Below are 27,638 nucleotides of genomic sequence, written 5' to 3'. Positions count from 1 at the left end.
ACATGATCACATTTACACACACACACACACAGATGTTTGTGTAGCATTCATAGTGAGGACATTAATTGACATAATGCATAATTGCCTCTTACCCTAACCATCACAACAAAGTGCCTAACTTTACCCTAATTCTAAAACCAGGTCTTAACCCACACACACACACAGTTTCCAAAATGGTTACAAAGAGGTTTTTCTTTTTTTAATTTTTATTGGAATACATATTATGGTCTGCTGTACAGTTGGCAGCTTGGAGAGACCTACATGCAGAGTGCGCCGGCCACGTTAAGGTTAAAACATGCACAATGTATTAAGTCTAAAACAGGAAAAAAAAACCCCAAAACATTAGAAATTAAAAACAAACAAACAGCCACCTGACACAGTCCATCTGGCATCACTGAGAAGCAAAAACAATTCTGATTTTATTACATAGACCTTATTCTACACATGTATGATTGTTCAGGCCTTGAAATTGTTTTGTCTGTGTATGAGAAAGTGAGAGATCCAGTCCTTTTTTTTAAAAAATTCCTATTAGATTATTGTTTGCATGTTTTGGGATTATAAACGTGTGTCTGGGGCCTTCAAGCTTCTTTCTTTGGCAGAATGTTCAAACATAAGCACAGAACATGTAGAAACTGAAGGTTAAAACATGCACAATGTATTAAGTCTAAAACAGGAAAAAAAAACCCCAAAACATTAGAAATTAAAAACAAACAAACAGCCACCTGACACAGTCCATCTGGCATCACTGAGAAGCAAAAACAATTCTGATTTTATTACATAGACCTTATTCTACACATGTATGATTGTTCAGGCCTTGAAATTGTTTTGTCTGTGTATGAGAAAGTGAGAGATCCAGTCCTTTTTTTTAAAAAATTCCTATTAGATTATTGTTTGCATGTTTTGGGATTATAAACGTGTGTCTGGGGCCTTCAAGCTTCTTTCTTTGGCAGAATGTTCAAACATAAGCACAGAACATGTAGAAACCCTGAATTTATGAGCGAGGGAGAACAGAGCAGCAAAGAAGCCGGAGCACTGAACGCCCCGATGGTGAAGCACTCAGCACTGCAGACCTGTTCAGCTCTGATAAAACACATATACTGTCGCTTCTTTCTTCAATGGCTATGATGAAAACCCTGGGTTCATTCTCTCCCTCTTTCTGTCTCCAAGTTGTGAGAAATGCCTTGCATTTAAAAAAAACGACAAACACAGAAAAATACTCTCCAGGAGTGTTAAAGCAACGAGGAAGACATTATCATTCTAACAAAAAACAAAACAAAACCCATATTCTTAAAATCAAGATGGACAAAATATTTAATATATTCCAAAAATAAGGCCCACTTTACAAAAGTACGTTTCTCCTTAAATAAAATGTATTCGATATAGCTTCCAAAATAAGACATCTCTTGTTTAACAAAGAATTAAAAACATACACAAAAGCAGAAAAACAACAAAAGCTAAAACCCTCAAATTGAACATTTCCCCTTTTTTATTTCAGTAATTTAGAGACGGGGGTTTCCGTCTCACTGTGAACTGGAAATGCTGTGGAATGATTTTGGCACAAAGTTAGAAGACGTTGGGAGACACGGCCGCAACTGGGGGAGGGGGGGGGGTGCTAATCTGGTCGAACGTGATTCGTTAATCTTTGATAAGTGAGATGATTTGTAAATATGGTGCAAAAAACGTGATCCGACTGTGGCGCATTCAGCAAACAGCTACTGGAAACACACTTGAGTAGAATTCTGGCACACAAAGAAGTCAATTTAACATTTGAGGTGTTAAAGTTAAGTGCTGGTTAAGTGCAGATTACAGCCTTATGCCACGCAATGACACCATAACCCTGGGCCTCACAATGGAAGCCTATGAGGACCAGACCTGCTCACCGAGAGCCTGAGCGATATGACACACACATAACGTACAACCAGCAGAGCTTAAGAGGTTTTGTACTCGAGCAGGAAGGCTAACGCAAACCTCCGTTTCTTCACCATCTCTTTCTAGGAATCCTCAATCAAATCTTCCGCAGCCATGTCGGAATATTCAGCGGCAGCAGCAGCAGCCTTCAGACTGATCGACTGTCAACAAATGGTTTGTAAAAGTGCCATCACTCACAGATCAAAGTGACCGACAGACTCTGACCCAGCTGTGCTTTTAAATGTGCAACATCTTCACTCAGGCCCCAGATGAACAGTCAAGAGGATTCCACCGTGTCGACACGGCGCGGGCTCTCACCACTGGAAGCAACCAACGAGAACCTGGAAACATGTGAGTGATGGCGCTGCGCCCAACGAAAGTCACAACTGGTCTTTACTGCGATGAGTCCAGCGAGGTTTGAGTGGACGGAGTGGGTTGTGCAGTCGGGGGGGGTTTGTGGTGGCGTTAGTGTACTTTAGGGTCTTGTAAGGAATAACGGAAGCATGAGGAGCATGGCAGAAAGCCGCGCTCTCTTTGAAGCCGTCCAACGTGTCGTAAAACCGACGGCTTCTGACAGCTGGACATGAGGAGAGAAACGTTCAATTTTAAATTTTGCGACTGAAAAAAGAAAATGGTTTACAAACTTTTGAGAAAATATGTAAATTGGCCAATTCAAAATCTACTGAGGTCTTTTTTTTGCCAACCACTTTATTTTTTTGGTGTAGCAAAGGTTACAATTCATGACTGAGAAATTGATTCCTCAATTTCTCGTCCTTGCATTAGTCCAGTGGTGGAATTAAAGTGACAGAAACACACGTAGTTGAGGTTTTACAGGTTAAATACTAGAACCCCAAAGATGAATCAATTATTAATCAGTTACTTAAAAAACTATTTTGGCAACTCAATCTGTTAATCAGTTGAATAGTAAAGCAGTGGTACGATGGTAGCTCTGGTGGAGACGAGCGAAGCCGTTTGAATTGTCTGCACGGTGGATTATAATCTAATATGTGGAGGGACTGGACTCTGACTCTGAAGTGACGGCAGGATGAAGGCGGCAGTTGAATTACCGCGCTGCTATATACAGTAAACCTGAGCCACAGCGACGTCAGCCTTAAACATAAATAAAACTCAGTCCCGGACTCTGACAGAAATACTGTACATGCACAGGCATCTACGACGTGTCACGTGTCCCGCTTTGAACGACAGCTCTCGCCAACACATTAGACACGCGAGCGCGGGCAGGACGGGACACACGATACACTCGTCGACGGTTTTAATTATCCCTGAAGCGGACGTCCCTGCCAAGCCACCCATCTCTCCCACTCTTCTGTATTTAGACTCTCCGAGCCAAGACGTACAGACGGGATTAGCTTTGCCCCTGACCTCTGACCTTTCTCATTCACATGGTCATCACTATCTGGTGACAGGGCGTTCAATAAAACAACTCTTTGAACCGACATCACATGGACACAGGACTTTCTTTCTCTGTAGAAAACTATAATTTCAAGGGAAAAGACGGAGGGAGCTTTGGATTCTCTGGAAATACTAAAAGGAAAATTGGAGCTGGTTAAAAAAGATGAGAAATTGGGGGAAGAGATGGCAACAGCTCTTGGTAAATGAATAGAGTGGTAGCAGAAACAATAACAGAGCAAAGCACAAGAAGGGCTTTATGATTGTCAAGCGTTGGCACGAGCACTAAGAACTCTGGACAGGACGTCTGGTCTGTTTCTGAAGCCAGCAGTGACCATGAAGCGGCCACATGGCAATCGTCTCCAAAGCCGACTCTGACAGACCCAATCTCCAGGACGCAGCTTTTTGGGCGTAGCGGGCCTGTATTCTTTAAAATCAGAACTTTCTGGACGTCCATCAGGGAGGAGTCCCCCCTCCGAGGACGCGCAACCATCCCTCCAAATGTAAAGAATACGCGATGACGTGCGAGTTATCTGCTCAGCAAAAAGTCTAAAATCGTTAGGATAATCTACTTTTCTCAGAATATCCCAAGGCACAGATGAACGCGAACACTTTATATTTCTAGCAAAAAGTGTGCAATCAGAAAGTTTAAAAATAACAAAGTTTGGACTTAAAAACTAAGTGATCACAAGTATAATTTGTATGAGCAGCACGGTGACGGATGCGGTTTGATTCCACATAATCCCAAATTCTGCTCTTCTAAACTATAAAGTGACAACAGACGGGGCTCCTGCCACCAGGCAGACCTTTTTCCACAATAAAAGAGCCAGTTCTAATAAATATCACAGCTCGATGGTGGCTGCCACAACTGAGCACAGAATCATCCCCAGCAGTTTTGCACTCAACAGCACTTAAATACATAACAGCAGAACAAACCAGATGGAGAGAAGTACTTCAGCACAGTTGTGGATTATGTTACTTTTATCTGCCGTATTCAGGAGATTAAAAAAGAAAAGAACTGAAATACTGGCGCATCAAGCCGCCAGACAACTGGCTGTTCAGCCGCATGCCTTAGCATCGTTCATACATTTAGTTGTTTTGCTTGCATCAGTCGTCATGCTGCGGTTAATCTTGCGTGTTATAATCCAGCATGGAGCCAGTTTTCTAAAGTATTTAGAGTTAACAGAAAACGTCCGACGGCGTGAGTGAGGTTTTCTCTTAGAGAAGTTTACCTTAAATTACTGGCCAATACTTATCACTGCTGCTCTGCCTCCCCAGCATACCAACCAGGAGTTGATATTTCACGACGTCACAAAGTAATAATCCTCTGGAGATGTAGGAAACGGAGAAAAGCTGGTTACGATTCGCACGGCGAACCCAGTCACGTACGAGCTGGAGCGTCGGTTCCTTGATTGTTCGGGGTCGTTTTCCGACGACTGGCAGATATATGTACACAGGTATTTACAGCAGCAACTACATAAAACGTCAGGTTTGCTGGTAATCCACAGTTCAGTGTTCAGATTAATTAGAAACCGAACACGTTGCTCTCCGCATAAATGAAAGGACAGTTGCAACGGACGTGAAACAAAGCACCATGGGAATTGTAGCTTGGATTGAGGTAAAAACCCAAATCACTTTTTATTTCCTACATGTGTATTGCATTTTTTTTAAGTTTTTAAAATCTTGATATGGTTGAGAAGATCATGAGGAGAGGATGATGCGGAACAGGAAGCGAATCACAAAAGAATAATAAACGAGTGAGAGCAAAAAGCAAAAATCACGGTCCCAATTTGTCAGAAATGTGTGTGTATAAGTGATAATCTGTGTGCTGAGTCACTTCACTTCACTACTAATACCCCAAAAACCAGTTTAATCCCTGGATTAAACGTCTTCTTCACAAATGGAAAGGTCTTTGATTTGCTCAAATTGACGAGTTACGTTAGCATTAATCCTTAATTTTATTTTTTTCATAAAAGTGCTCAATATACTTTATTTAAAAAAAACACCACAGCATTATCACTTTTGTTGTTGTTGTTGTTTTTCGCTTACTCCTGACACTCATTTCCGTCACATCTGTGATGTCACAGTTCACACACACACACACACACACACACACACGGGCGACAGAAGGATGAAAGAAAAAAAAAATAGGTGTTGTCTTTTTTTTTGGCAGCCTCACCTGAATTCAAAAATACTGGTTATTCCCACTTGTGTGAAAGAGGCTTTAGATACATGCAGTCTGTGGCCGCTGTGTTTGCATGTTTGTGTGCATATTTATATACATATATGTATTTATGTTTGTGGAAAAATCACCAGAAAGACGAGAAGATGGTTAGACGGAGGGAAAAGGTGAATATTTTGTGATGCATGTTCGCTTCCTGTTTTTGGTCACATGTAAGGTAAAGATCCTCCTCCTTAGTTTGTGAATGAGTTTGCATGAAGATCCAGACCCTCAGTGATCGGCAAAGGGTTGAAATCGTGATTCAAAAGTGACATGTACTGTATATTCAGCTGTAATGGTCCTCTGAGAAAGGCACTCTCACTGTCGTGAGTCCATCTTCCTCCAACTCTCTTTAAACGCTCGCTGCCGGGTCAGAAAACGAAATCTCCAGTCGTCCCCAGCATGCCAGCCTCTCCCTTGTCAAAGTTCAGGATTACACTATAATACATCCAATAAAAGAAGCAGAAGAGGACACACGGGCTGGTGAGGCGACGCAGACGCTGTCTTAACATTTTATGCCTCTTTGGGGACAAAAAAAAAAACAACTTCCGGATAGGAAGAGCGGTTCACGTCTTCGTGTACGCTCAGGGTCAGATCTGTGGTTTATTGTCGTGTGCGGCTGTAACTGCCTTTTTTTTTTTCCCTCGTCTTTGCCGGTTATAAAAGCTGCAGATGTTGTCTGGGCTGGACGTAGTGGTAATAGTTGTAGCCATTAGATGATGGGAGACTTGTGTTTGGCTCTGCTTTTGCAATTGAGAGCTGAATGGAGCTGTTGAGGGGAAAAAAAAAACTTTATTTAACATTTTATCACAATTTATCATCATTAAAAACGAGGTAATTTGGCACAAACTGGGGGGAATTTGAGTCTCAATTAAAATGATTTCAGCCAGTTAGTCTTTTAATTCATGCATAGCAAATAAGCAGGAGATTCCTCAGCACACTCTATTAGAAATGAATAAATAATTCATATTTACATTAGTTAAAAAGGAGGTGGTTTTTTTTTAGCGGTTTAATAACAAAGTTCTCTTATCAAGACCTTATTCAAAAAATTACAAACAAAACCGATGTCCTGGTGCTCCTATAGAAACCTGCGCTGTGCTTTATTGTCTATTTTCCTCTATATGGTAACAATTTACAAAATGAACATCAGGCACTAATGAAGAAGACCTCAAACTAGTGATTGAGACGATTCAGGAGAATGTTTACTGATGTTCTTAATTAAATGAGGAGGAGGCTAATTTCCCCATAGACCTCTTTTTGACCACTTTTTGTTTATTTTAATATATTTATATTTCCCTCTTGGCTTCAGGATGATACTGGGAGACCACGTCCATGTTTTATTTACAGTCATCACTCCTAACGTTCCCACAATCATGCAGTTAACTCAACTTGCTCCAAAAAAACACATTTGGTGTAAAAGAGAAGCCTACCTGTCCTCTTTGCTGCTCAGACCCAAAACAGCCTAATGGTAATCAGGCTGTCGCTGGCTCCATGGTCGACTCCCTGCCCCACTCCTTCCATCTGCTCTGGTCCCTGACCCCTGACCACCGCGACCAGACCACAGGTCCCCTCCTCGAGAGGACGGTGCTGTTGACTTGGACGCACGGTCATACGAGCTCCCGAGGTGGTGCGAGTCACCACTGGGTGGCTGTCGTCTCCAGGACGCCGGGCTGTGGCTCGGGTTTGGAGCGGGGTCTACGCTATCAGCAGCCTGGAAGAGTTAGAACGTCGGATAAAGATAGTTGTCGTTCACGGATGAATTGGTAGTTTAAACAAGCTTTTTTGTGTTTGAAGCCACTATTATGCAAGGTGGTGTAGTGGCATTACAGTAAAAAGACCCAGATTTGTGACCCAGATTTACAGAGTGGAGTCTGCTGAAGTCAACAAATGACCAGCTAGGTCTCTCGTATATGAGCGTTGCTTCACTCTGAAACTGACACACAAATAGATGCTGCTGCTGCTGCTGCTCAAAGTCTCATTTGCACTGGTGCTCAACAGAAACCTGGAAACAGGAACCTCAAGCACAGAGATAAGGCCGGAGTCCATTTACAGCCGCACGTGTCGCTATAGAGAGCTGTTTCAGGACTTGTGTTTAGCTCGTACACTCTGTATGTTTGCCATAAGTTTGGTGAGAAATGCAAACAGAGTCGAGTTCATTCCCACATTCTGGAGTTGTGTACTGGAGCTCTGGGCATTTTGTTTAGACGGTTTTGGGCCATGTTTGGATTCTTTTTCGTAATATGTGGGCATTTAATGCATGCTGTTTATGTTAACTGGTGTGTGACAGGGAAAGTCTGCCATGTGTAGTCTTGTGCCAGGGGAAAAATCCCCGAGAGAGGAAAAAAAGGAAAAAAGCCCCAAACATACCCCAAACTGAGAGATTTATAATTTGGTGGGCTGACTAGAAAACAAACCCCAAGTTACTAGTCTGTGGTAGCTGCAACAGCACGTTTCCCTCACATAACCTCAGTAACCCCGCTCTAAGAAAGTGAGAGTTAGATGACGATGCAGTTTCTACGGCGCACAGAAACGGCACCCAGCTCCTGTAATTTCAGCTTTAAAAAAAGCACCATAATTAGTGACATTTGGTGGGTTGGAGTTGGCTTCTGAAGCACTTTTAGAATGCATTCTCACTAATTGGCTTTAATGGAGCCCTGCTGGACTGCCTTTCTCAGTCTCCTGGGGTAACAGACAGGAAATCAGTCACCAGTGGACCCTGCCAAAGGGGCGTGGTCAATGCGGTCACTTCCTGCTCCAGTCACTAGGGGAGGAAATGGCAGAGTGGCATGCTCTCCTTCTATGGTAAGCTGCTGGATGCAGGGCCCGGAGTTTCTCAGAAGGTTGCCATGTGATGCACTTCCAGTGTTCCTCCTCCACCCAACAGAAGCCTTTACGTCATTCAACACATTGCAACATCGGAGGTAAATGAATCGGAAGTTAATAAAGACAGGAGAGACGAGAGAGGTTTGTAATAAAAACCGCCAGAAGCTAAATTTGTCTAAATTTAACTGGCTTGGATCTACTCTTTTATTTCTCAGCAAAAAAATGCCCACTCTTAAAGTCTGTCTTACTTAATATTCCCCTCATGCACTCTTGAGCTGCATGACTAGAAACAAGTCCTCACTTGGAAAATTAGAACAGAAACAGTGAGACGACTCTTTCAATATCCAGAACGAAAGCCAACCTATTTAAGAAATAACACAAAAAGAATGTCAGAGAAAAACTACATCTCCAGTGCTCTGACTCTTGCCAGGTCAAACTCTTAAATCTGCTCTCTAGTAAGATTGTGCTCAGGACACTGAAATGGTAAAAATTGTGAGTTTTATTAGCCCAGATGATGATTATGATTGATAGAAGCTTTTAATTTATTGTTCTCTGATGTTCCAGAGGCTCTCTTTCTGTCCAGTTCACATCAACTGAACACATGGATCCCAAAACTTTACCTTCCAGCTGCCACTGGTCTTTGATTCAACAAAGGATGTTATGGTATCTCGCTCATGAGCCACATCGGCCCCGCTGTCCTCAGCCAAACATAAGTTCACAGCTCATTCATGCACAGGGCTGAGGTTTCCTTCAGCTACAGCAGTGAGGAAGGACTACAATGCCGTTCTGTTCTGTCCTGTGCTCTGAGGTGACGCTGACGTATTTACACTAAATCATATAAGAACGAAGCTCTGAGTGCGTTTCCCTTCACCAAGGACTTTTGTCAGGAAAGACTTAACACGATGTTAAGGCAGCGTCCTGAACATGAATTGAGTTTGGACGTAGTTGGTCACAAACAAAAGTAATGGTGTGATTTAAAAGTTGATGGATAAAAAAACCCCACCTTAAATGGTTGCACAAATGAATCAATCATTCATTGATTCAAATAATTTGTGCTTAAGTTTGTTGAACCATTTTCATTTTCCAGTGTAGTTAAAGGAATACTTCACCTATTATCATTTAGCTTTGTATTACTAGAATAGGGTTTGTATTTCTGAAAAATTGTGCTTCCCAACCTCGGTTTCCCCTGAGTAAAGAAACATCTTCATTCTTTTCTTTGTTACGTGCCCACCAGTGACACTTGGTCCAACTTTTTAGACCCACTCGTAGGGAGACGGGACCTCATTCCCAGAATGTAAACAGTGTCCGCCATCTTTGCTAACAGTTACGCTACCAAGACCAAGTGTCACTGGTGGGCACGTAACAAAGAAAAGAATGAAGATATTTCTCAACTCAGGGGAAACTGAGGTTGGGAAGCACAATCTTCTAAAAATACTACCCCTATCCTAATAATACAAAGCTAAATGCTAATCGGTGAAGTATTCCTGTAATACTTGTGCACCATAGTTCATGATAGTGCATGATAATCCCGTACTTGTAATTGTTTCTCTTTTGCTGCTTCAAAATCATTATCTCTGCAAATAATGAAAAGCTTTGTAGATGTTGAGACATTTCATATATACAGTATACATACATATTTCATTGGATAAATAAAAAAGAATGGTCATCTTCTTTTCACCACAACCTTCACTAACCCTTCTGTTACCGTCCTGTTGTCGCCGACAGGATTTGTCACGCACACTTCTCATTACCATAACTCACATTTGTGATATCTAAAAATTCAAAAACTACCAGAAAGCAGATAAACCAGAAAGCTTTGCGCTCATATACTTGTGAATACGGTAGAAACTCAGAACTTCCGTGGGAACGACCATCCAATCACAGACGAGATTCACCATCGCATCACACTTTTGTGCCATCAGATTCTTGGTACCGTTCTTCCTAAACGGTTGAATAACTGCCAGATATGGAGAGTTGAAGTTATCTTGGATAGAGGAGCAGAAGAACTCTTTTGACAATTCTACAGCCATAAAATCAAACTAAATCCAGACGGCCTGGTTATCATGGTGATCATAAGAGGGTTAAAAACAGTCCAATAAAACATTCAAGTGACAATCAGAAGAAAGGCCAAAGACTAAGGGATTGCTAAAGGTTTCATCCCCTGGGGAACATGAATACCTGCATGATTTATCTGATTTATCCGATCCCTTGTGGCTAAAAATGGGCACCAATATCGACGATGAGGATAAAGCAAAAGCAAAAGTGTCAACGTTAAAGTGCATCTATGGATTCAGGCCATGTTGATACAACCATGACCTTTTAACAGTATTCAAAAATACAACTCCCAATCAAATAACATTGAAATGGAAGATAATCAATATGCTCCAGGGTATTTCTCGAGTCTCCTCTTTAATGACTCTTGATCAATAAAGTCTTTCTGATACTGAGCGGATTCAAGTCTCCGCATTAGACAAAGCTTCTGATGTGAAAAGGTCACGCCTTCTGTTCAACCAAAGCTTTTTTATGCTCAGAGATAAGGATTCAAATCTTAAACAATAACTACATACGGTGCGATCACGATCATATACTGTATTAACAGCTGCTGTTTAACCGCGGACTGAATCTTGAATGGATCGCAGTCTAGCCAAGAAGCACAAATACCCAGTGAAAAATGATCAATGGGATGTTGCTTCATAATGACTGGCGACATTCCTCTCCCATCATACTTAAAGCCTCCATCTGCAGACTTGTAATAATAATAATAATAATATCTCTCAACCTCCGACACTGCAATCACAAAGTAATCCCAACCTCCCGCTGTCCTAACGACAGCTGTATTTATCCAAACCTCTTGGGAACGGATGCTTTTCAGACCGATGAAATGTTCTGAAAATCCAAACCAAGACGAGCGGCCGTGCTCCAACACATGCTTCAAAGCACGGTTACCATCCAAAGATCCAAAGTATGCTGTTTTTTGTTTTTTTTTTTGCACCGTAGCACTTCTTGGTCCAAATGAGATGGTCAGTTTTTACATGAAGCTCCAGGACGGATAAGCTTTTTCTTCACCACAGTCAAACAAGTGGGTTTAGGAAATCCCCATATTAAAGTACAAAGCACACGGCTGATAAAAAGAAAAAAAAAACTGATGGAGTGACAAAACATCAGCACTTTATCAGGCCGCTGCTGATTTACCACTTCAGTGGTATTTAATTTCTAGTGTAAACCAGAGATGAGTAAATGTAAAACAGGGTCAGGAGGAGGAGAAGAGCAGGACTCTACTGAACCTGCCCTGAAAACAAAGCTGCTGCTACAACACACTGTTGTTCACCCGGACACCAGCTCCCCACATGCAGTATTTGAAGTCGTTTTGAGGAGAAGGGGCGGAGTAAGAGACTCTGGCGTGACCAATGACAGACAGATTACATCAAGGTCATTGTGGTTAATGAGAGGATGGAGGCTGTAGGCCCCAGCTGAAGGTTTCAGCGACTGTGTCTATCGTCTTTGTTTTGTATGAATGCAACTATTACACGTAACAGTACAACTAAAGTCTTTAAACAATCTGAAAATATATTTTTGAGTGTGATATTTAGTCAGATTTGTTTGGAGTGTAGAGAAAACAGGATCATCTAGTGTGGCCCAGTCATTACAGATGAAAAGGCAGAGGTTGGCTATTATTGGTTGAAATCAGGGCTGTCAATGTTCCTCTGTGATCGTTGAAGTCTTTGAAACCGGACCCCTGCAAGATGTTAATCAGTCTCATGTCTTTGCTAATAAAGCGTACCAGTTTGTCCGTAATAGCATTCTGACGAGCAGCAGTAAACCGTTGTCGAGTGATATCTTTATTTTATCAAAACGTGAGATTGTTGCAATTCAGAAAATGTTATTGTTCTGCGAGGGTCATACGTGAGCCAAGCATTTTGTTTTCACGCGTCGATAGGCAGAGGAAAGAGGGCCGGGCTGCCATGTTTTAACACGGGTATTCAAAACAATAAAGTTGACCTGGTTTAAGCAACATGATTAAGTCACTTCCTGATTAAATGACAGATCTTCAGTTGTTGTTTTTTTAAAGTTGCATACGCCACACAATGACCAGCTTTTTAAAAAACACTATAACGTCAGGTCAACGTCTATATGTCACATGTGTCTCAAACACAAGTATTTAAAAAAATTTATTCCAACAAGGCTTTCATTGTGAAATATTTGTAGGAGCAGCAGATGTGTGGCTTCACACTGAAGAGTTCTGACATTTTCTTGAGGACACAAGCATTTTGAGCATTTAAAACCCTGTGTGAAACCTTGCAGCAGCGCCGTTAAGCGTGATGTCACTATGTTGCCTTCTATAGAAATACAGGTTTCTATGAATTTAAAGAGTGATGGAAGCATTCCAAGTGAACTACTCAAAAATATATACTATTATTCGAGTCATATTTACATATTTTAATGCAGAAATTATGATAATAATGTTTGTTAGTTGCATTGAGCTGTATAAACGTTAAGTCATCTACATCATTTTTGTGAACTGGAAAAAACCTTTACAAATATCAGATGGCATTATTGACCTTGATTGCAAGGGAGGCCAAAGATGATTGATGAGACAACAGATACATTAGTGTGTGTGTGTGTGTCTGTCTGTCTGTCTGTCTGTCTGTCTCCTTGGCAACATCCAGTTTATTTATAGTAGTATTTTACCCAAAGGCCTCTCTAGTCCAGCCTAGTTAAGTCAAAGTGACAGCAGTCAAACAGTCATTTGACACTACATTATATAAGAATAGTTTAATACTGGAGCCCATTAGTAGTTAACACTTCACTTTTGTGGTGACTAGTATAAACTTTCACACTCCAATTATTAAAATCCGAGATACGTGCTCTTTGCAGGAGTACGCTGTAATGCGGTCCTGCATTTAAATACAAGAAAGCTATTTTCTCCTCCGTGAGGTTTTCCTGAACTTCTTTTCCCCCTGTTCAAGTCTTTTTCATTTCCATCCTCCCTCTTCTCCTCTTTTTTTTTTTTGTCCCACCCTTTTCTCTTTGTCCTCACTGCAGAACTGCTGTGCTAAGCCTGAAGTTGCAGAGTTTGGCGTCAGGGAAAAATACAAGCTGAGCTTGCATGCAAAGTGGACACACCAGGAGCTAAGCTCTGGTGTGCCCTTTCTGAACTTTTATCTTCAAGACAAAACCACTTGCAGAGCGTTGCAGACCATAATCACCACCTGTACAGACATTCTTATCTGACTGAGACCTTTTTTTTTATATATATACTTAATATGCAGTACCAACAAGTTCAACACCATGTGTATAAAGTAAAATTATGAACCACATTTTGGCAATTTGCTGTTTAGTTTTTTGCACATATGTTTCTAGACCTGATTGGAACAAGAGGAAGTTATTATTTTTAGGAGCATAATCATTTCTATCATCCTTTTCTTCCAAAGAAAAAAAAACCTACCACTGGTTGTTGTGTGTATGAACGTCCCCAGGACTGAGAGGTCACTGGTGCGTGGGGGACGGTCCGCCCCATGCCTCCTGTTTCCACAGAGGGCATCTGAGAGTGCTTGCCTCTGCGTGACGCTGGTTCCTCCACTTCCCTGGTGCTACTAACCACGTTGTTGATCCGACGCATGTACACCTAGAATGTAAAACAGAGCGACATTGTGTTATAATACTACTAGTAATAAACGGCACAACAGCAAACCATAAAATGAACATACAAAAAAAAATGAACAGCATAGAAAGAACAAAAAAGTGAAAATCTTCGTTAAAATCAATGAAAAGCCATCATAAATAAGTGAGATTTCAAGAGTGATTTAAAAACGGCATCAGAACTTCAGGAACCCTGAAAACTGAAAATGCTCATCGCTCTTCCGTTTAAACCTACATATGAAAAAGACCAGTAAGGAGGTGTATAAGTGGTCAGTTAAGTAACACGGGGCAAGAGCAGGACTTAAAACGTTCTAAAATCAGCAGGTGACCTGCACTGTTAACACCTTTGTTTCAATTTAACAACTTTGTAATGTCATTGCCGTCTCACCTCTGCTGGCGACGGCTTGGCTCCTTTCTGCGCCGCAGCATTCCCGCCAACACTGTTCATCGCTTCTTCGGTGTCAAATGTCATCGCCCTGTAAGCTCTCCACGTTGTCGCAGCTTCAGCCTCATCTTCAGACCCTCCGTCGGTCATCCTCCGAGCAGCCCCTCTCCCTCGGCCCGTCTCCTCCACCGAAGGAGAGTCTCTGGTTCTCCAGGTGCTTCTCACGGTCACATTCTTGGTGTCGGGTAAACTGCCTTCATGAGAGTGCTGGCTCCTCCAGCTGGTGACCGTGGTGGTGCTGCTGCTACTCTCGAAGACCGACTCTGAGTCGGATGTGGGGTCCGGGGACCTGACGCTGAAATTGCTGCACACATGACTGGCATTTGTCTCCACTCTGGATGTGTTGTGGAGTTCGGACCTTAAGGAGGAGGAATCGCTGAGTTCATCTGCCCCACAGTCCTGGTCCTGGCACGATCGCAAAGTGATCTCACTTTTGGGGATGGAGATTTCATATGGGACGGAAATACTGCCATGGTGCTCGCTGCTGTGGCCTGCCAATTAGTAAAAAAAAAACATTTTAGACGTTTTAAAAACAAAACCTTTGCATGGATTCAAACATAATCTAATATCCTCCTCAGTTCAAACTGCCATGCAAGTGGTATCTATTAAGTTTCAGCATAATAAGCATGCAGAGTTTATTTCATCCATGAGAATGAAATTTTCCACATGAGTACCACATGATAAATTTTATAAATATATATATGTGTATGTATATATATATATATATATATATATATATACATACATACATACATAGATACATACATACATAGATACATATGAGCAATATATAATTTATATTATATTAATATACGTATATATTTAATATAATTCATCATGTGGTACTCTACTAATCCATACTAATACTAATCCATGAAAAAACGGGAAATAACCTTTCAGCAAGTTTTTCTTTCCAAATGATCTGAATGAAGTGCAACCATAAAACTAGAGCAAAGTTGTTGTTTTTTTTCAAATTTGAATGCATTGTTCTACCAGTCTAATTATATAACATCAATATATGGAAAAAAAATACTTCTACAGTTCCATGACTACACACTGTGTGAGCCAATAAAGAATCTAAGGTGTTAACAGAAGGAAACCCGGTGCATGCTTTGCTATAACTCACCTATGAGGATATTACTGGTGGAAGTGTGCCGCTCTCTGACAGACATGGGTTCACTGCACACACTGCTGCTGCGGCTGCTGGTTCTCGAAGAGCACGGGTCATTGGGATAGATGGTTATAGTACTGGTCATCTTACTTGTTGTGGTCACGACTGGTTTGGTGGAGATTTTGGGTTTGCCGTTGGTAGACAGAGGTTCCGAGATCATCATTTCTTTCCTGTCAATTTCAACAATGGCAGGTTTGATGACGGCTCTTGACCTCAGTGCCTCACGTGGGCTGCACGTTCGCTGGATTTCAAGCCCTGACAGCGTGTGTGTAGGCCCCTGATGGCCCCCATCTGCTACCGGTGCTCTGCTGTGGAGCTCTTCATCGAACGAACTGCGACAGGAAGAGCCTTCTGATTGCATGTCATGGGTGTATCTAGCGTATCTAGAAGCTGTAGTCCTACTGCTCGTGGTTGAAGAAGTTGTCTCAGGCACAGGTTCTGGTTCAGAAGGCCTTGACCCAGTAGATTCAGTTTCCGAGGCAGAGGAGTGACCCTCAGAACCTTGGTCACTGGTCTGCAGAGGACCGACTTGTGATCTGTAAGCTGTGTACGATCCATTGGCTTTGGACAGTGTGGAGGAGACAGATTCCTGAACCTGGTCTAGTGATTCCTGATCGGAGGCAGACGCTGTGTCCTTCTCTAGTGCAGGGATGATATTGCTGGAGATATCAGGCACTACATCTGAGTTGTTTGACTCACTATCACTACCAATATACTTTTTTGAAAACTTTTCTACTTTGCTCTTTTTTGTCTCCACATCAGGCTGTTTGTGAGTTGTCCTCAGAGGCTTCTGGTCATTAGCAGCTGGAGGGTAGCGACTCAGAACAGGCATCTTTTTAATATCACTAGAAGATGCATTCACAGAACTAAAAGTGGCTCCTCTAGTTTTCTCCTCAGTTCCTCGTCCTGTGTCTCTTATTCCGTTATCTGATAATATTGCAGTGTTTGGAGTTTTGGGTGTCCTCCTGCTCTTGGGAGCAGGACTGAGGGCTCTCCTCACAGACTGAGGAGAGCTTTCCTCAGACTGGCTCAGCTCTTTGCTCCTCAGCTTGTTCTCTCTTTTATGCTGTGGAGAATGCTCTCTGTTCCTGTGCTTGGAGGAGCTTGGTTCGGAGTAAGTTGCAGGACTCCTATATTTAGGCTTCTCCTGTCTGAAACTACCCTTCACAATAATCTCCTCATTCTCAGCTTTGCCATTCTCCACAACATTAGCAAGGCAAATGTTACTGCTTCCATTGCCATGTTTATCCACGTTACTGGACCCATTTCCTCCAATCCCACCTTTTCCGCCCAGCTGCGTCCTGAGCTGTTCCACCTGCTCACTCAACTGGCGGGCACGGTTTTGTTCCATCTGGAACTTGTCGTGCAGCTCTCCATTTTTGGACTCCGAGTTCTTCAAATCTTCCTCCACTATCTCTAGCTGTTTGAGGCGATTCTTCAGCCTCTCCACTTCTTGTGTCAACTCCTTTACTTTGTTGTCCTCCTGTCCTGAGCCATCAAGACCACTGTTCTTCTCATTTTCAGATTTGTTCACAATACCAATGTTGTCTTCAGGCAACTTGAAGAAGTCAAGGTTCTTCTTGTGTTTACTTGTGAGGAGCCCCGTCGATGACAGCTCATCTTCAATGCGTGACCGCATGAAATCTGCCCGACCAGGGTCAGCCGACATGCCTAGGCGATTTTTCTGGTGCTCCAGTTTTTCTGTCAGCTTCAGAATAACCTTCTCGTCTTCCCTCTGTTTCTCTAGTAGCCTCTTACGCTCATTTTCAAATGTATGGGCGAAACCTTTGAGTTTCTCTAGCTCCACAGCCAAAGCCTTCTCGGCTCTTTCCAGCTTTGTCTCAGACCCCTCCATCTCCTTCAAGCGGGCTTTTAGAGTCTCCAGCTCAGACGACAGCTTCTTGGTCAAGTTTTTTTCCTCATTTAGGTTGAGGCAGAGTTGGCTGCAATCAGATTTGCTTTTCCCAAAAGCTTCTTCTAGTTTCTCCATTTCGGCCATTCTCCTTTGAAGATGTTCAATCTCTGCCTTGAGCTCCTTTGTAAGGGATTCCTCTTCTTCCAGTTTCTCTCGGACCGTGCGACAGAGGTCCTCTGCTTTACGGACCTCCTCATCTTTACCCTGGATCCTCAGGAGACGTTTCCTCAGGGCCTCAATGTCACTAAGCAGGGACGAGTTGCTGCCCTCAGCCTGGATGATCTTATCCTGTGGAAGTAGAAGAGTTCAGTAATCTATTCTTTGGACCACATTTCTGTTCTCCCTCACTCCAGTAAATGCTTCTGACGGAACACACCATCAAACAAAACACCTCAAAATGAACAAATACTGACCTGCAGGTCGAGTAGCTCATCCTCAGACTTCTGCAGCTTGTTGGTAGCTTCTTCAAGTTCATCCAGTCTTCGGCCAAGACTCTGAACCTTGTGCCGCAAGTGGCGATGTGTCATGTCTTTATGATCAGACATGGCTACAACGTTTTACTGAATATACTGAGTTGTGTTTGTTTTGTTACTCAAATTATTTGATGACAGTGTTTTGGGAGGTCCACATTTGTGTGGTGGTGATTGCAAGTCCTTTAGGCTCTTGAGGAAATTCTCCTTTCTCTTGGTAGCCTGCCTTGTTTTCTTGTGTTGCCTCTCGGTTTAAAACTTTGAAGATCCCTCAGGGTAGTGTTTAGTTGGTGAATCTGTCATCTGTAGGAGGGGACAGAGGACACAACAGTTAATCATCCCTAATTTGACAATGACAGTCATTTGCATTCTTAGAAGTGCAGTTTGGTTAAGTGAAGAAAAGGAATGAGAGACTGCAGATGAGCCGACTTCACACGGTGGCAGATGAGCACAGTCCGAATACGGCATGTTTTTTACAATTCTGTCTAATTGATATGTCACGAAGCATACAGCACACCAACACATATACTATAAAAACACAATTCATCACATACACAAACAAATCTAGTGTAAATATGACAAGATGCTGGATTTCCCAGTTACCAGTGACTTCCTTTTTGCCCTTGAACCACCATGTATTTCACCTTGTCATGTCACCTTGTCGTATGAGGGAGCTGAGATCGGCACAGCACACATGTGGGAGTATGGAGGTTTCCAGATTAACCACACACACACACACACACAAACACACATATCGTGTCCAGCATCGATTTGCCCGCCTGCTTCTGCTGACAGCAGCACATCTCAATAACACTAGCCTCCTTCACATGCCCCCATCTGTGCACATACATGGCCATCACCATGGTAACCGCATCACAGGCCCGTATCAGCGATGGTCACTCAGGATGCATAAGAAAGCAGTTTAAATTACGACACCATTAGGTATAATTACGCACATATCATATCAATTTAGCTTAAACACAAAATCAGATTTGACATAAAAACAATAAATTGTGACTTTTTTTTTAATGTTGCTACAACAATTGTGTCACATTTATGTTTCTACAGCCACTAAGTGGTACACAGCAATAGTGGATGCTTTTGTTCCATGAATAAGTCAGGTGGCATTCTTATCTATTCCTTCTAAATCCCATTACTTCCCTCCCCCTCTCATTCTGCTGAGCTTTCCCCACTGACCATGAAGGTTAAAAAAAATAATAAAAAATCGACCTGAGGGGAGAACACAATCAACACACATCATCACTTATCAGCCAAGGGACACCACCACGACATGTCTCCTTTTACTTCTTGTATAGCATATTCACACAGACTCCCTTTCAAAAGCTTCAAACCACTACAAGTAGCCTACTGTAGTTTCTTTCCACAGCGCTGTAAAAACACCAACCAGAGCAATAAATTTACCAAATCTTTTTTCATCTACAGTACATAAACAAACTGTGTGTCCATGGTATACAACGAGGTATAATTTACCATTGCTTTATACATTTACTTTCATTTCATTTAGTGTAAAGAAGCCCAAACCACACTTCCCATAATTCATTAGAAGTCTTGCTGAACATAAACCGACTCTATGAGCTTTGAAAGTCAATCTGGCAACAATTGCCTTATGAAGAAGTACTATCTGAAGTGTTAAGCTGAATTATTCTTTACTTTTATGAGGTCTAGTGATTATTTTCAGACCATGGCAAGGCTCACAGGAGGAGGAGTGTGGATTTAAGGAGTATGGGGAAAAGACAAATGGGCATGTATTTTACAGAGAACATAGCTAACGCAGCTGTCCTCCTGAATAGGAAAACACCTTAGTCAATAAAGTCATTTTGTATTGTATTAACTTTGCCCAGATGTGCCCTGTTAACTTGAATGTTCTACCAATGTTTCTCTGTCCTCTTGCGGTGGTCTAACACTGGTGGAGTAAAAACCAGGAGACACTCACTGAAGATAAAATAATTCAACAGCTACAGTTTGATTTTTCATGACAGCTCTATCACACAGCATGATGCAGCGCAGGGAAACATTCAACAAATGGAAAAACGAAGAAAAGTACAATCTGCCTAAAGGGGGAAAGTGAAACTGGGACATAAAAGTAAATTGATTTTGTTTTTTCGACCTGGTGGTCCCACTGCCCTGCTCCCCTTACAATTATTCAATCGCTCAAATTCATTCTTAATAATTTTGGCTTTTACAGATTTCCAGTTGGGTTTTAGATTCCTACGTATGATTTTTGAACGTTACGTTTAACAACTCTGGTTGGGCCTCATCCTGGTTAAGAGTGGTATTTGGTTGACTCCTGTCTTGGCGGGTTGCCTACCTCTCCTCTCATTCTCCCTTTATTTCCTTGCCAGCTCTCTGGTTGCCTCCCTCTTTTCTATCCTCCATCTCTCTCTCTCAGACATACACACCAGCACGGCTAAGTGGATGCTTTTAAGGGGGTGGTAGTGCGTGCAAAGTGACTCTGGCAAGAGCCCACCTCTGTCAAACAAATCAACATACCTGACTCATGTATTGCAGGTCTGGGGCCTCATTAGCTACTATTAGGACAAGACTAGAAAGAATGTGAACTGTGGTGGGTAAGACAGGGAAAGGAGAAGACAAAACCAGTGAAGGGAACATGCAGAAGTAAGAGATGAAAGTCAGATAAATTATCGAGAGATGTAAAGCCAAATTTGGTCCATTTAATATCATGACCCACATAGATGAGTCTAATATTCAGGAGGATAATATTCATCTTTAGATATTAAATATTACATTTTCATTCTTCAAACTCAAATATGGGGACATGTTGGGTCAAAAACAAGAAAAGTGAGAGAAAAAGTAAGGTAAGAGGTGGGTTATTGAGCTATTCTGAACTTGGCTCAAATTTAACAGTTCCATTCCCCTGTTCTGTGCTTTGTTTGACAATTATGGAAAACCTGGAGGGGGGTAGGGACTGAGAGGAAGGGAAACTGACCCCTTTTTTTGCAGACACATTCCTGCTGACAGACTAACCAGGGCACTGCCAGTGCCTTGCTCTGCCTTGAATGCTTTTAACCAGGCCACTAACAGGCCATCCAAGACCCTCTGTGTGCTGAAACTCATTCCAAACCAGGGCAATGTCTGAGTTTTGTTCATACAATGACCTTGAATGTTTTAAGACTTTTCTTTGCTCTGCTCCAAGCATCAGGTGGATCAGGACCAATAGGACATGATTTCATTCACAGAGATAACGGTTCCTGAACACATTTACCCAATTGTCTTATTTAACTATTGCATTGTTTATCTAAAGTAACCACTGAAAACACTCTGTTTTAACCCTAATCCCGACCTGACTGGCTGCTCAGTCTAACACTGTTTAATGCTGGCACGTTTCACTTCCTGAAACCTGGACTGTAATCTCCAATTTGACCGTTCATGCTTTGCGACCCTTCTGCTACTCTTAACAATACATTAGCAGATTGAAACAAGCTCTATTTGAATGAATATGTGGTTTAGTGGTAGACAGAGAAGACGGAACGCTAGTTTGGAAACTGATGCATAACGTCCCGTTATGAGAACTGCTAAATGTGAATTAATGAGCATAACTGGAGCGGGGAAACAAGAATGTTTCACTTGCTATAATTCCAAAGTGAGAGCCACTACAGACTGACAGGAAAGATAAAGATGCAAGTGCGGATGAGGGACACAAAAGAGAAAGCAGGGAAAAAACTAAAGGGGGTGATTCTTCATTTTATCTTCAATGAAGTACGATGTAAAACATGGTTGTAGAAGTACATCCACTCCACACACGCACACACGCACACACACACACACACAATCACAGTCATATACCATATCATTAAGGCTTTAGCCACTCTCTTCCTGCCTGCCTGCCGCCTTCAGTACATTCTGTTCTCTCCATGAAGGAGAGAATGAAAGAAGGAAAGAAACTCCCCTCGTTTTTGCACTTGACTTAGGCTTGGAAGTTTTGGGCCTGAAGCTCATCTGCCCCCATAAACTGCTGTTAATAATGTCTGCACCACATCTACATGTAAAGAGTTACTGCTAGTTTGAGTGTGTGTGATGAGTGCTATTTCTGTGTGTGTTTGTGTGTTTGCGTGTGTGTGTGGATGGATGCTGGCACGGCCGAGAAAGCCACAAGATGGTGGAGAGACCTGATGCTTGGCCTGACTTTTTCCATTTTTCCAAGAAAAAGCAAAACGGCATCCCATAATGTTCAGTTTGTCGTTTCCTGGGTTGTCATGCTACCATTTCTTGTTTCTTTTTACAGCAGTTCTGGAAAAAAAACTGTAGAGAATTGAAAGGCAGTGAAGTGTTTCAGTGGAAAAATGGACACGTTAATTAAAGAGGGCTTAAATTAGCTTCTGCTAACTCCAACAATACACATGTGTATTGTACACTGAGGTGTATTTTGATGCTTTCTATTTAGTATTGCATCAACATGTGGCGAAATAGTGGGTTCAACTGTTGTCTTCACGCTGTAGCAACTAAGATTTTAATTTTATTTGCTTCTCTTCTATGAAAGTAAACATTGTGAAGCAAATTCTTTGCAGTTTTGTGACCTTGTTTATTTTACGAGATGACGTTTAAAGAATGACATTCACTCTTACTTGCAGTTCTACTGAAAAAATGATAGTGACGCAGATAGGAAAAGTAGGATATGGGTGTGATTATATAAATATTATGAAATGTACACGGACAATGTAAATGTATTCAGTTTCAGTAAGACTTTACACACTTTCAGCCCAGAGATAAACTTTAATATCATCGCCCGTTTGATTTTAAAAGCTGCATAGGAAAATTACAACCCTCTCCTCCCCTCCCCATCAAGAGTCCTGTTGCAGGGGCTTAAAAACTCTTGCTTGTACAAGAAGGCATAATAAGATGGGAGAGGGAAACATGGGGGAGGGGGTAGAGAACTGCCAGAAACAGGAGGAAGGAAGGGTGAGACGGGCATGGCAGGATGAGAGAGAAAATGGAGTTATAGTGTCTGACCCAGCAGAGTTTTACACATACGCAAAATGTGTGGCTTCTCCGTTTATGACCTGATTGAAGACGTGACTTTGAAGCCCGACTTGAAACCAAATCAAAGCTCTTCTTGGTGGAAGAACAGTAAATTAGAGCGTGTTCCTCATCAGGACATGCACGCGCACAGAGAAGGATTACAAATGCCCCAGTCACTGTTACTGCAATCAAACATGCAGAGCAAGGAAAAGATCTTAAATGCTCTATTTTAGAATGGCAGCGCCCGCAAAATACCGGCCGGTCAGTTGATAGCTGGTCGTCTGGCAGTGCTGCAGCCAAGCAGATCTGGAGCAGGTTAAACCTAGTGAGTAATAGAACATCGTACACTTCGGCCAAATGGATGCTCACCAAAGCAGAGGGTTGCTGTGCTCTCCGCTCCCCCTTGTTCCTGCTAATATCTTTCCAGTGCCGCGCTCTGTTTCAGCACTCACCAGAGATGACCCAAAAAGCAGCTGAATCAATTGTAGTACTGTGTGCATAGTTACGAGCATAGCAGGTGATACTATTATCTAATCATCTAAATTACATGGAGTATAATCAAGTCAGGTCGCGGGGTTGTTAGAGGAAAGTGACTTGCTGTAAATAATCTGTATCAGTGAAGCTAAGAGTGGATAAAATAAACAGTGTATGCAGGAAAATACTGTATTTTGGAAGATATTCAGACACAGAATTAAAAAATGTAATCCCATGTGCAAGATAATATACTGACAGAACGCTGTTGTCTGCACTGATCATGTTGCCAATACTTCGTATAACGTTTCCATTATCCATTATACTGTATACACATAACTTATATGCCCAAATATCCAGACCATGACTGGAGTCGCTACTCACTCTCTGACCTTTTTAAAGGTTTTATTTGTCTTAACCGCATCGGCTTCAAGTTGGGCAACGTTCTTGTTATTGATGTAAACACACAGATGTATGTCCCGTGTGACTCGCCATCAGCCTTCTGTGAAATATTTCCCAACTCCGCTGCGGCATGTCCTCAGCCGGCTGCTCTACATGTCCGGGGTCAGAGGCCACCGACACCGTTAACGCGTATAACACTCCACGCGAGGCAGGAGGGAGGCCCTGATTGGGAGAGCAGATTTTGTTGTTTGATGCCAGAGCCGAGCCAAACCGTGCTGAGATGTTCTGAATCAGGGTTCGGAAAAATTTGTTTTTTGGGTTTTTTTAACTGCATAGGAGACGATAAAATGAACTGAAATGTGTAAGTTTTAAATAAAAACAAAAGTCTAATGCTGATTGAACCTATCATCGCTCCACAAGCGATGGAGGCAGCTACATGGCACTAGAAAAGCGAGATGACAAGAAGCCCACAAAAAAAATCAATCGACAATCATTAAGTCCACATCAACTAATTACAAGAGAAACCTCTCACTTCTATATTACTCCATGAATAATAATATGATACAGGGCAGACTATGGTCAGCCAGTCACAGAGGACGTCCTTCTCTTAAAGTACTTTTACCTTTTTAAACTTAATACTAATTTTACATAACACATAATGACTTTTGTGAAATGCTCTTATGTTCACGGGTTTGTTTGGCTCATGAGGAACTCATCGCAGCATCGTGTTCGGCCTTATTGCCCAGCCCAACCCTGAAATTATGAAACACAAATAAAAACACATTGTGATGTGGACCCAAAAAACCTCAGGAAAACTATTAAGGCTACATGCGACTGAGGAGAAACTCTTTGACCTCCGGATACATCGTGTTTGTGCCAGGACAAACACTGGTTACCTATTTAAAGCAATGTTCAACAGCTGTTCAGGAACCCTCAGGTATCAGCAGATGTCAGCTAAAATCCTTATGAGTCAGCGAGCACACGGATATGTGGAAGGTGTGTGCGACGATGAAGTGCACCGTGGGGAATTTGTGAGTGCGTGACAGACAGAGAGAGAGAGACAGCGATAAAGAGAGAGAGCAAGACGCTGATACCATAACATGTCACCATAACAAGTCAACACTGAGTAACTGAAAGTCGGCGTGTCTCTGTTGAGTAAATATGACTCATGCTGACAAAGAATGAGACGAGGCAGAGGGAGAGGATCTACTGAAGATCTGAACTCTGATTTAAAAACAAAGAATGACGTAAGAATCGCTTGACCTGACTCATTCATAACCTGCACCCACTGAGGTTATGTCATTTTCCCAAAAAACAAAAAAAAACAATTACATTGTCTGTAATTAGGTGTGAGTAACGCAAATCTCTGGTTTCTGTAAAGAAAGTGTGAGGACGTACACATGCTCACAGCTATTTCTAGAAATGTAAAACTGAAAAACTTAAATCTACACTCACATAGTTTAATATATAACTCATCGACACATTGCAGCACAGACGGTGTCTGCAGTTTTATCGCTGATAGAGACTTGAGAGTGTCTGAAGACACCCTCAAATGTGAGAAAATGCATCACCCGCCTGGTGAGGTGATACTTATGGTTCCCTCACATTCGCTCCATAAATATTCACCGCAAACAGATTTGAGAGCGGAGAGCTCCAGACCTACGCCGTAGTCTGAACATTCTCTGGAGATTACCTGGAAGGACTGTATGAAGGGCCGAACAATTAATCCATCCATCTTTCTTCTACCATTTATCCGAGGTCGGGTCACGGGGGCAGCAGCTCCAGCAGAGCAGCCCAGACCCTTTCCTCAGACACTACATCGAGTACTTCCAGTGGAATCCCAGGCCAGCTGAGAGACGTCATCTTCCCCGGGGTCTCCTCCCTGCGGGACATACCTGGAACACCTCACCAGGGAGGCGTCCGGTAGGCATCCTAACCAGATGCACGAGCCACCTGCTCTAGCTCCACTCGATGCGGAGGAGCAGTGGCTCTACTCTGACTGAGCTCACCCTATCTCAAAAGGGAGAGCCTGGACCTCCTGTGGAGGAAACCCAGTTCGGCCACTTGTATCGGCAATCTCGCTCTTTCAGTCACTACCCACGGCTCGTGACCATAACTGAGGGTAGACACGTAGATGGAGCGGTAAATCGAGAGCCAAGCCGAGAGGCGAACCATGACAGGGCGATGCACTTAATCGTGTACAAATCTAAATCACAATTTGAAACGATGCAATTAGTAAATTGCAAAAGCTGAATGCAACTCAAATTGCAGTCGCAATATGTGTAAGAAAATCATGCAGTTAGATGGTTCGTGCAATTCTTTCAGCCCTAACTATAGGTGTGACTGCAAATGTCCACAGAAGTCACTCCGGACACTCTTTACAGATCCTCCTACCAGCTCCCCAATTGTATCTCTTGATAATGCCCAAGTTACCTCATGTGAGAACCCAGCAGGAGAAGAAACTACTAGGAGAATCCACAGCAAGTGAATGGGTGAATGGACCATTGTCCCGCCTCCTGCATGCGTGACTCGGGCACCACCCCCTCACCTTGCCCTATGCTTCTTCACACATAACAAAATCCAAACAATAACAAGACCCAATTGTCCACAAACCTCTGCCATGGCCCTTCCATTTCCATATCGGATCACCATCAGAAATCTTTTCTCTTCCATAACCCTACACCCCCATTTCATCACAACCTTTACTTTTTTAGTTAAGCTAAAAACAAAATGTAAAGCCCAAAACACAACCTAGGGAACAAGCAAAATGTGTGACTGTAGGAATAAAACCCTTTAGAAATCACACAATAAACTGAATTTAGTACCTGGCAATGAAACTGCTCGTGTGAAACTGATCTGGAAGGTCCATTTATATATAATTTACCAATCCCTCCATTAAAGGTCAAGGACAATGGCCCCTCATTCATCTCTTTCCTCTTGTGTCTCTGTCACCGTCATCGCCCTCTAAACGTTATTACATCTCCCTTAATCACCCTGTGTTTATTCTTAGTGCGTATGAAGGTGGTGACATCCCGCCAACATCTTCCCCGGACAAATGCTGTCGATTCACGGAAACATCAATAGCTCTCAACATACAGTCTTTCCGCCTCCTGCCTGGCTGCTTGACATAGTACTCATTCAGTGGTGTCCCAGCATATACACGCACGCACACATGCACACAGAGTTTAGTTGGCAGGGCCCGTCAGTGCTTCAGCCCGAGCCTTGGCATTAGCTGCCTGCTGCGGCTGAATGGAGACCTCAGTTGCTCTCTGATGAGGTATTAAGTGGAAGGGGGGGGGGCAGCAGCACTAAAAACTGAGACGAAGCAAATGAGCAGAGCAAAGTGTGCGCAGTGATGCAAGGTAAGCAAAGAAAAGACGGAGAGGTAAACAAACCGGGGAGCGGGACAGAGTGGGGAGACAAGCGCAGTGACTCCACACAATGCAGAGTGGATTACTGCAGTGGGAATGCAGCACTGGCTGCAGGATGGAGGGGGGAGGAGGAGACGAGGAGGGCAGGAGAGGAAGCGAGAGGTAAAATGATGACGTTGTTTATAAGTGACACAGGCATAATGGATCATTCATACGGACCGTCGTCTTAGGCGAATAATGAGTTGGAATGTGAACACTTGGGAAATAAACGGATAAACTGAGCTGCTTATGACATTATATATATTACATTACAGATATGACTATATCATAATATTAAAACTGCTCTGTATAGAGGTTATTTTTTACTCATGCATAATTCAGCTTTGCTGTGAT

At 42.5% G+C, this 27,638-nt stretch overlaps 1 protein-coding gene and 1 long non-coding RNA gene across 4 annotated transcripts in view; one reads left to right on the top strand and one right to left on the bottom strand.

Annotated features, from left to right (window-relative positions):
- Nucleotides 1–254: 254 nt before the first annotated feature.
- LOC122783388 lies at nt 255–694 on the top strand. The gene is made up of 2 exons (XR_006362046.1): nt 255–287; nt 639–694. It is a non-coding gene; the product is annotated as an uncharacterized LOC122783388 (long non-coding RNA).
- A 4,749-nt stretch (nt 695–5,443) lies between these two features.
- luzp1 (leucine zipper protein 1) overlaps nt 5,444–27,638 on the bottom strand; it is a 42,866-nt gene continuing 20,671 nt past the window's right edge. For all 3 annotated transcript variants that reach the window (XM_044048274.1, XM_044048273.1, XM_044048275.1), the window contains 6 exons: nt 17,947–18,306; nt 15,574–17,821; nt 14,391–14,938; nt 13,809–13,988; nt 6,970–7,250; nt 5,444–6,308 (listed from right to left, as the gene is read on the bottom strand). In XM_044048274.1, the coding sequence (XP_043904209.1) occupies nt 7,002–7,250; nt 13,809–13,988; nt 14,391–14,938; nt 15,574–17,821; nt 17,947–18,078 (3,357 nt within the window). In that variant the 5' untranslated portion in view covers nt 18,079–18,306 and the 3' untranslated portion in view covers nt 5,444–6,308; nt 6,970–7,001. The remainder of the gene's footprint in view (nt 6,309–6,969; nt 7,251–13,808; nt 13,989–14,390; nt 14,939–15,573; nt 17,822–17,946; nt 18,307–27,638) is intronic.

The sequence above is a fragment of the Solea senegalensis genome, linkage group LG16, assembly GCF_019176455.1.
Source record: "Solea senegalensis isolate Sse05_10M linkage group LG16, IFAPA_SoseM_1, whole genome shotgun sequence".
Taxonomy (NCBI): domain Eukaryota; kingdom Metazoa; phylum Chordata; class Actinopteri; order Pleuronectiformes; family Soleidae; genus Solea; species Solea senegalensis.
The sequence above is the reverse complement of the archived record's forward strand: the minus strand, read 5'-3'. Positions and strand labels throughout refer to the sequence as shown.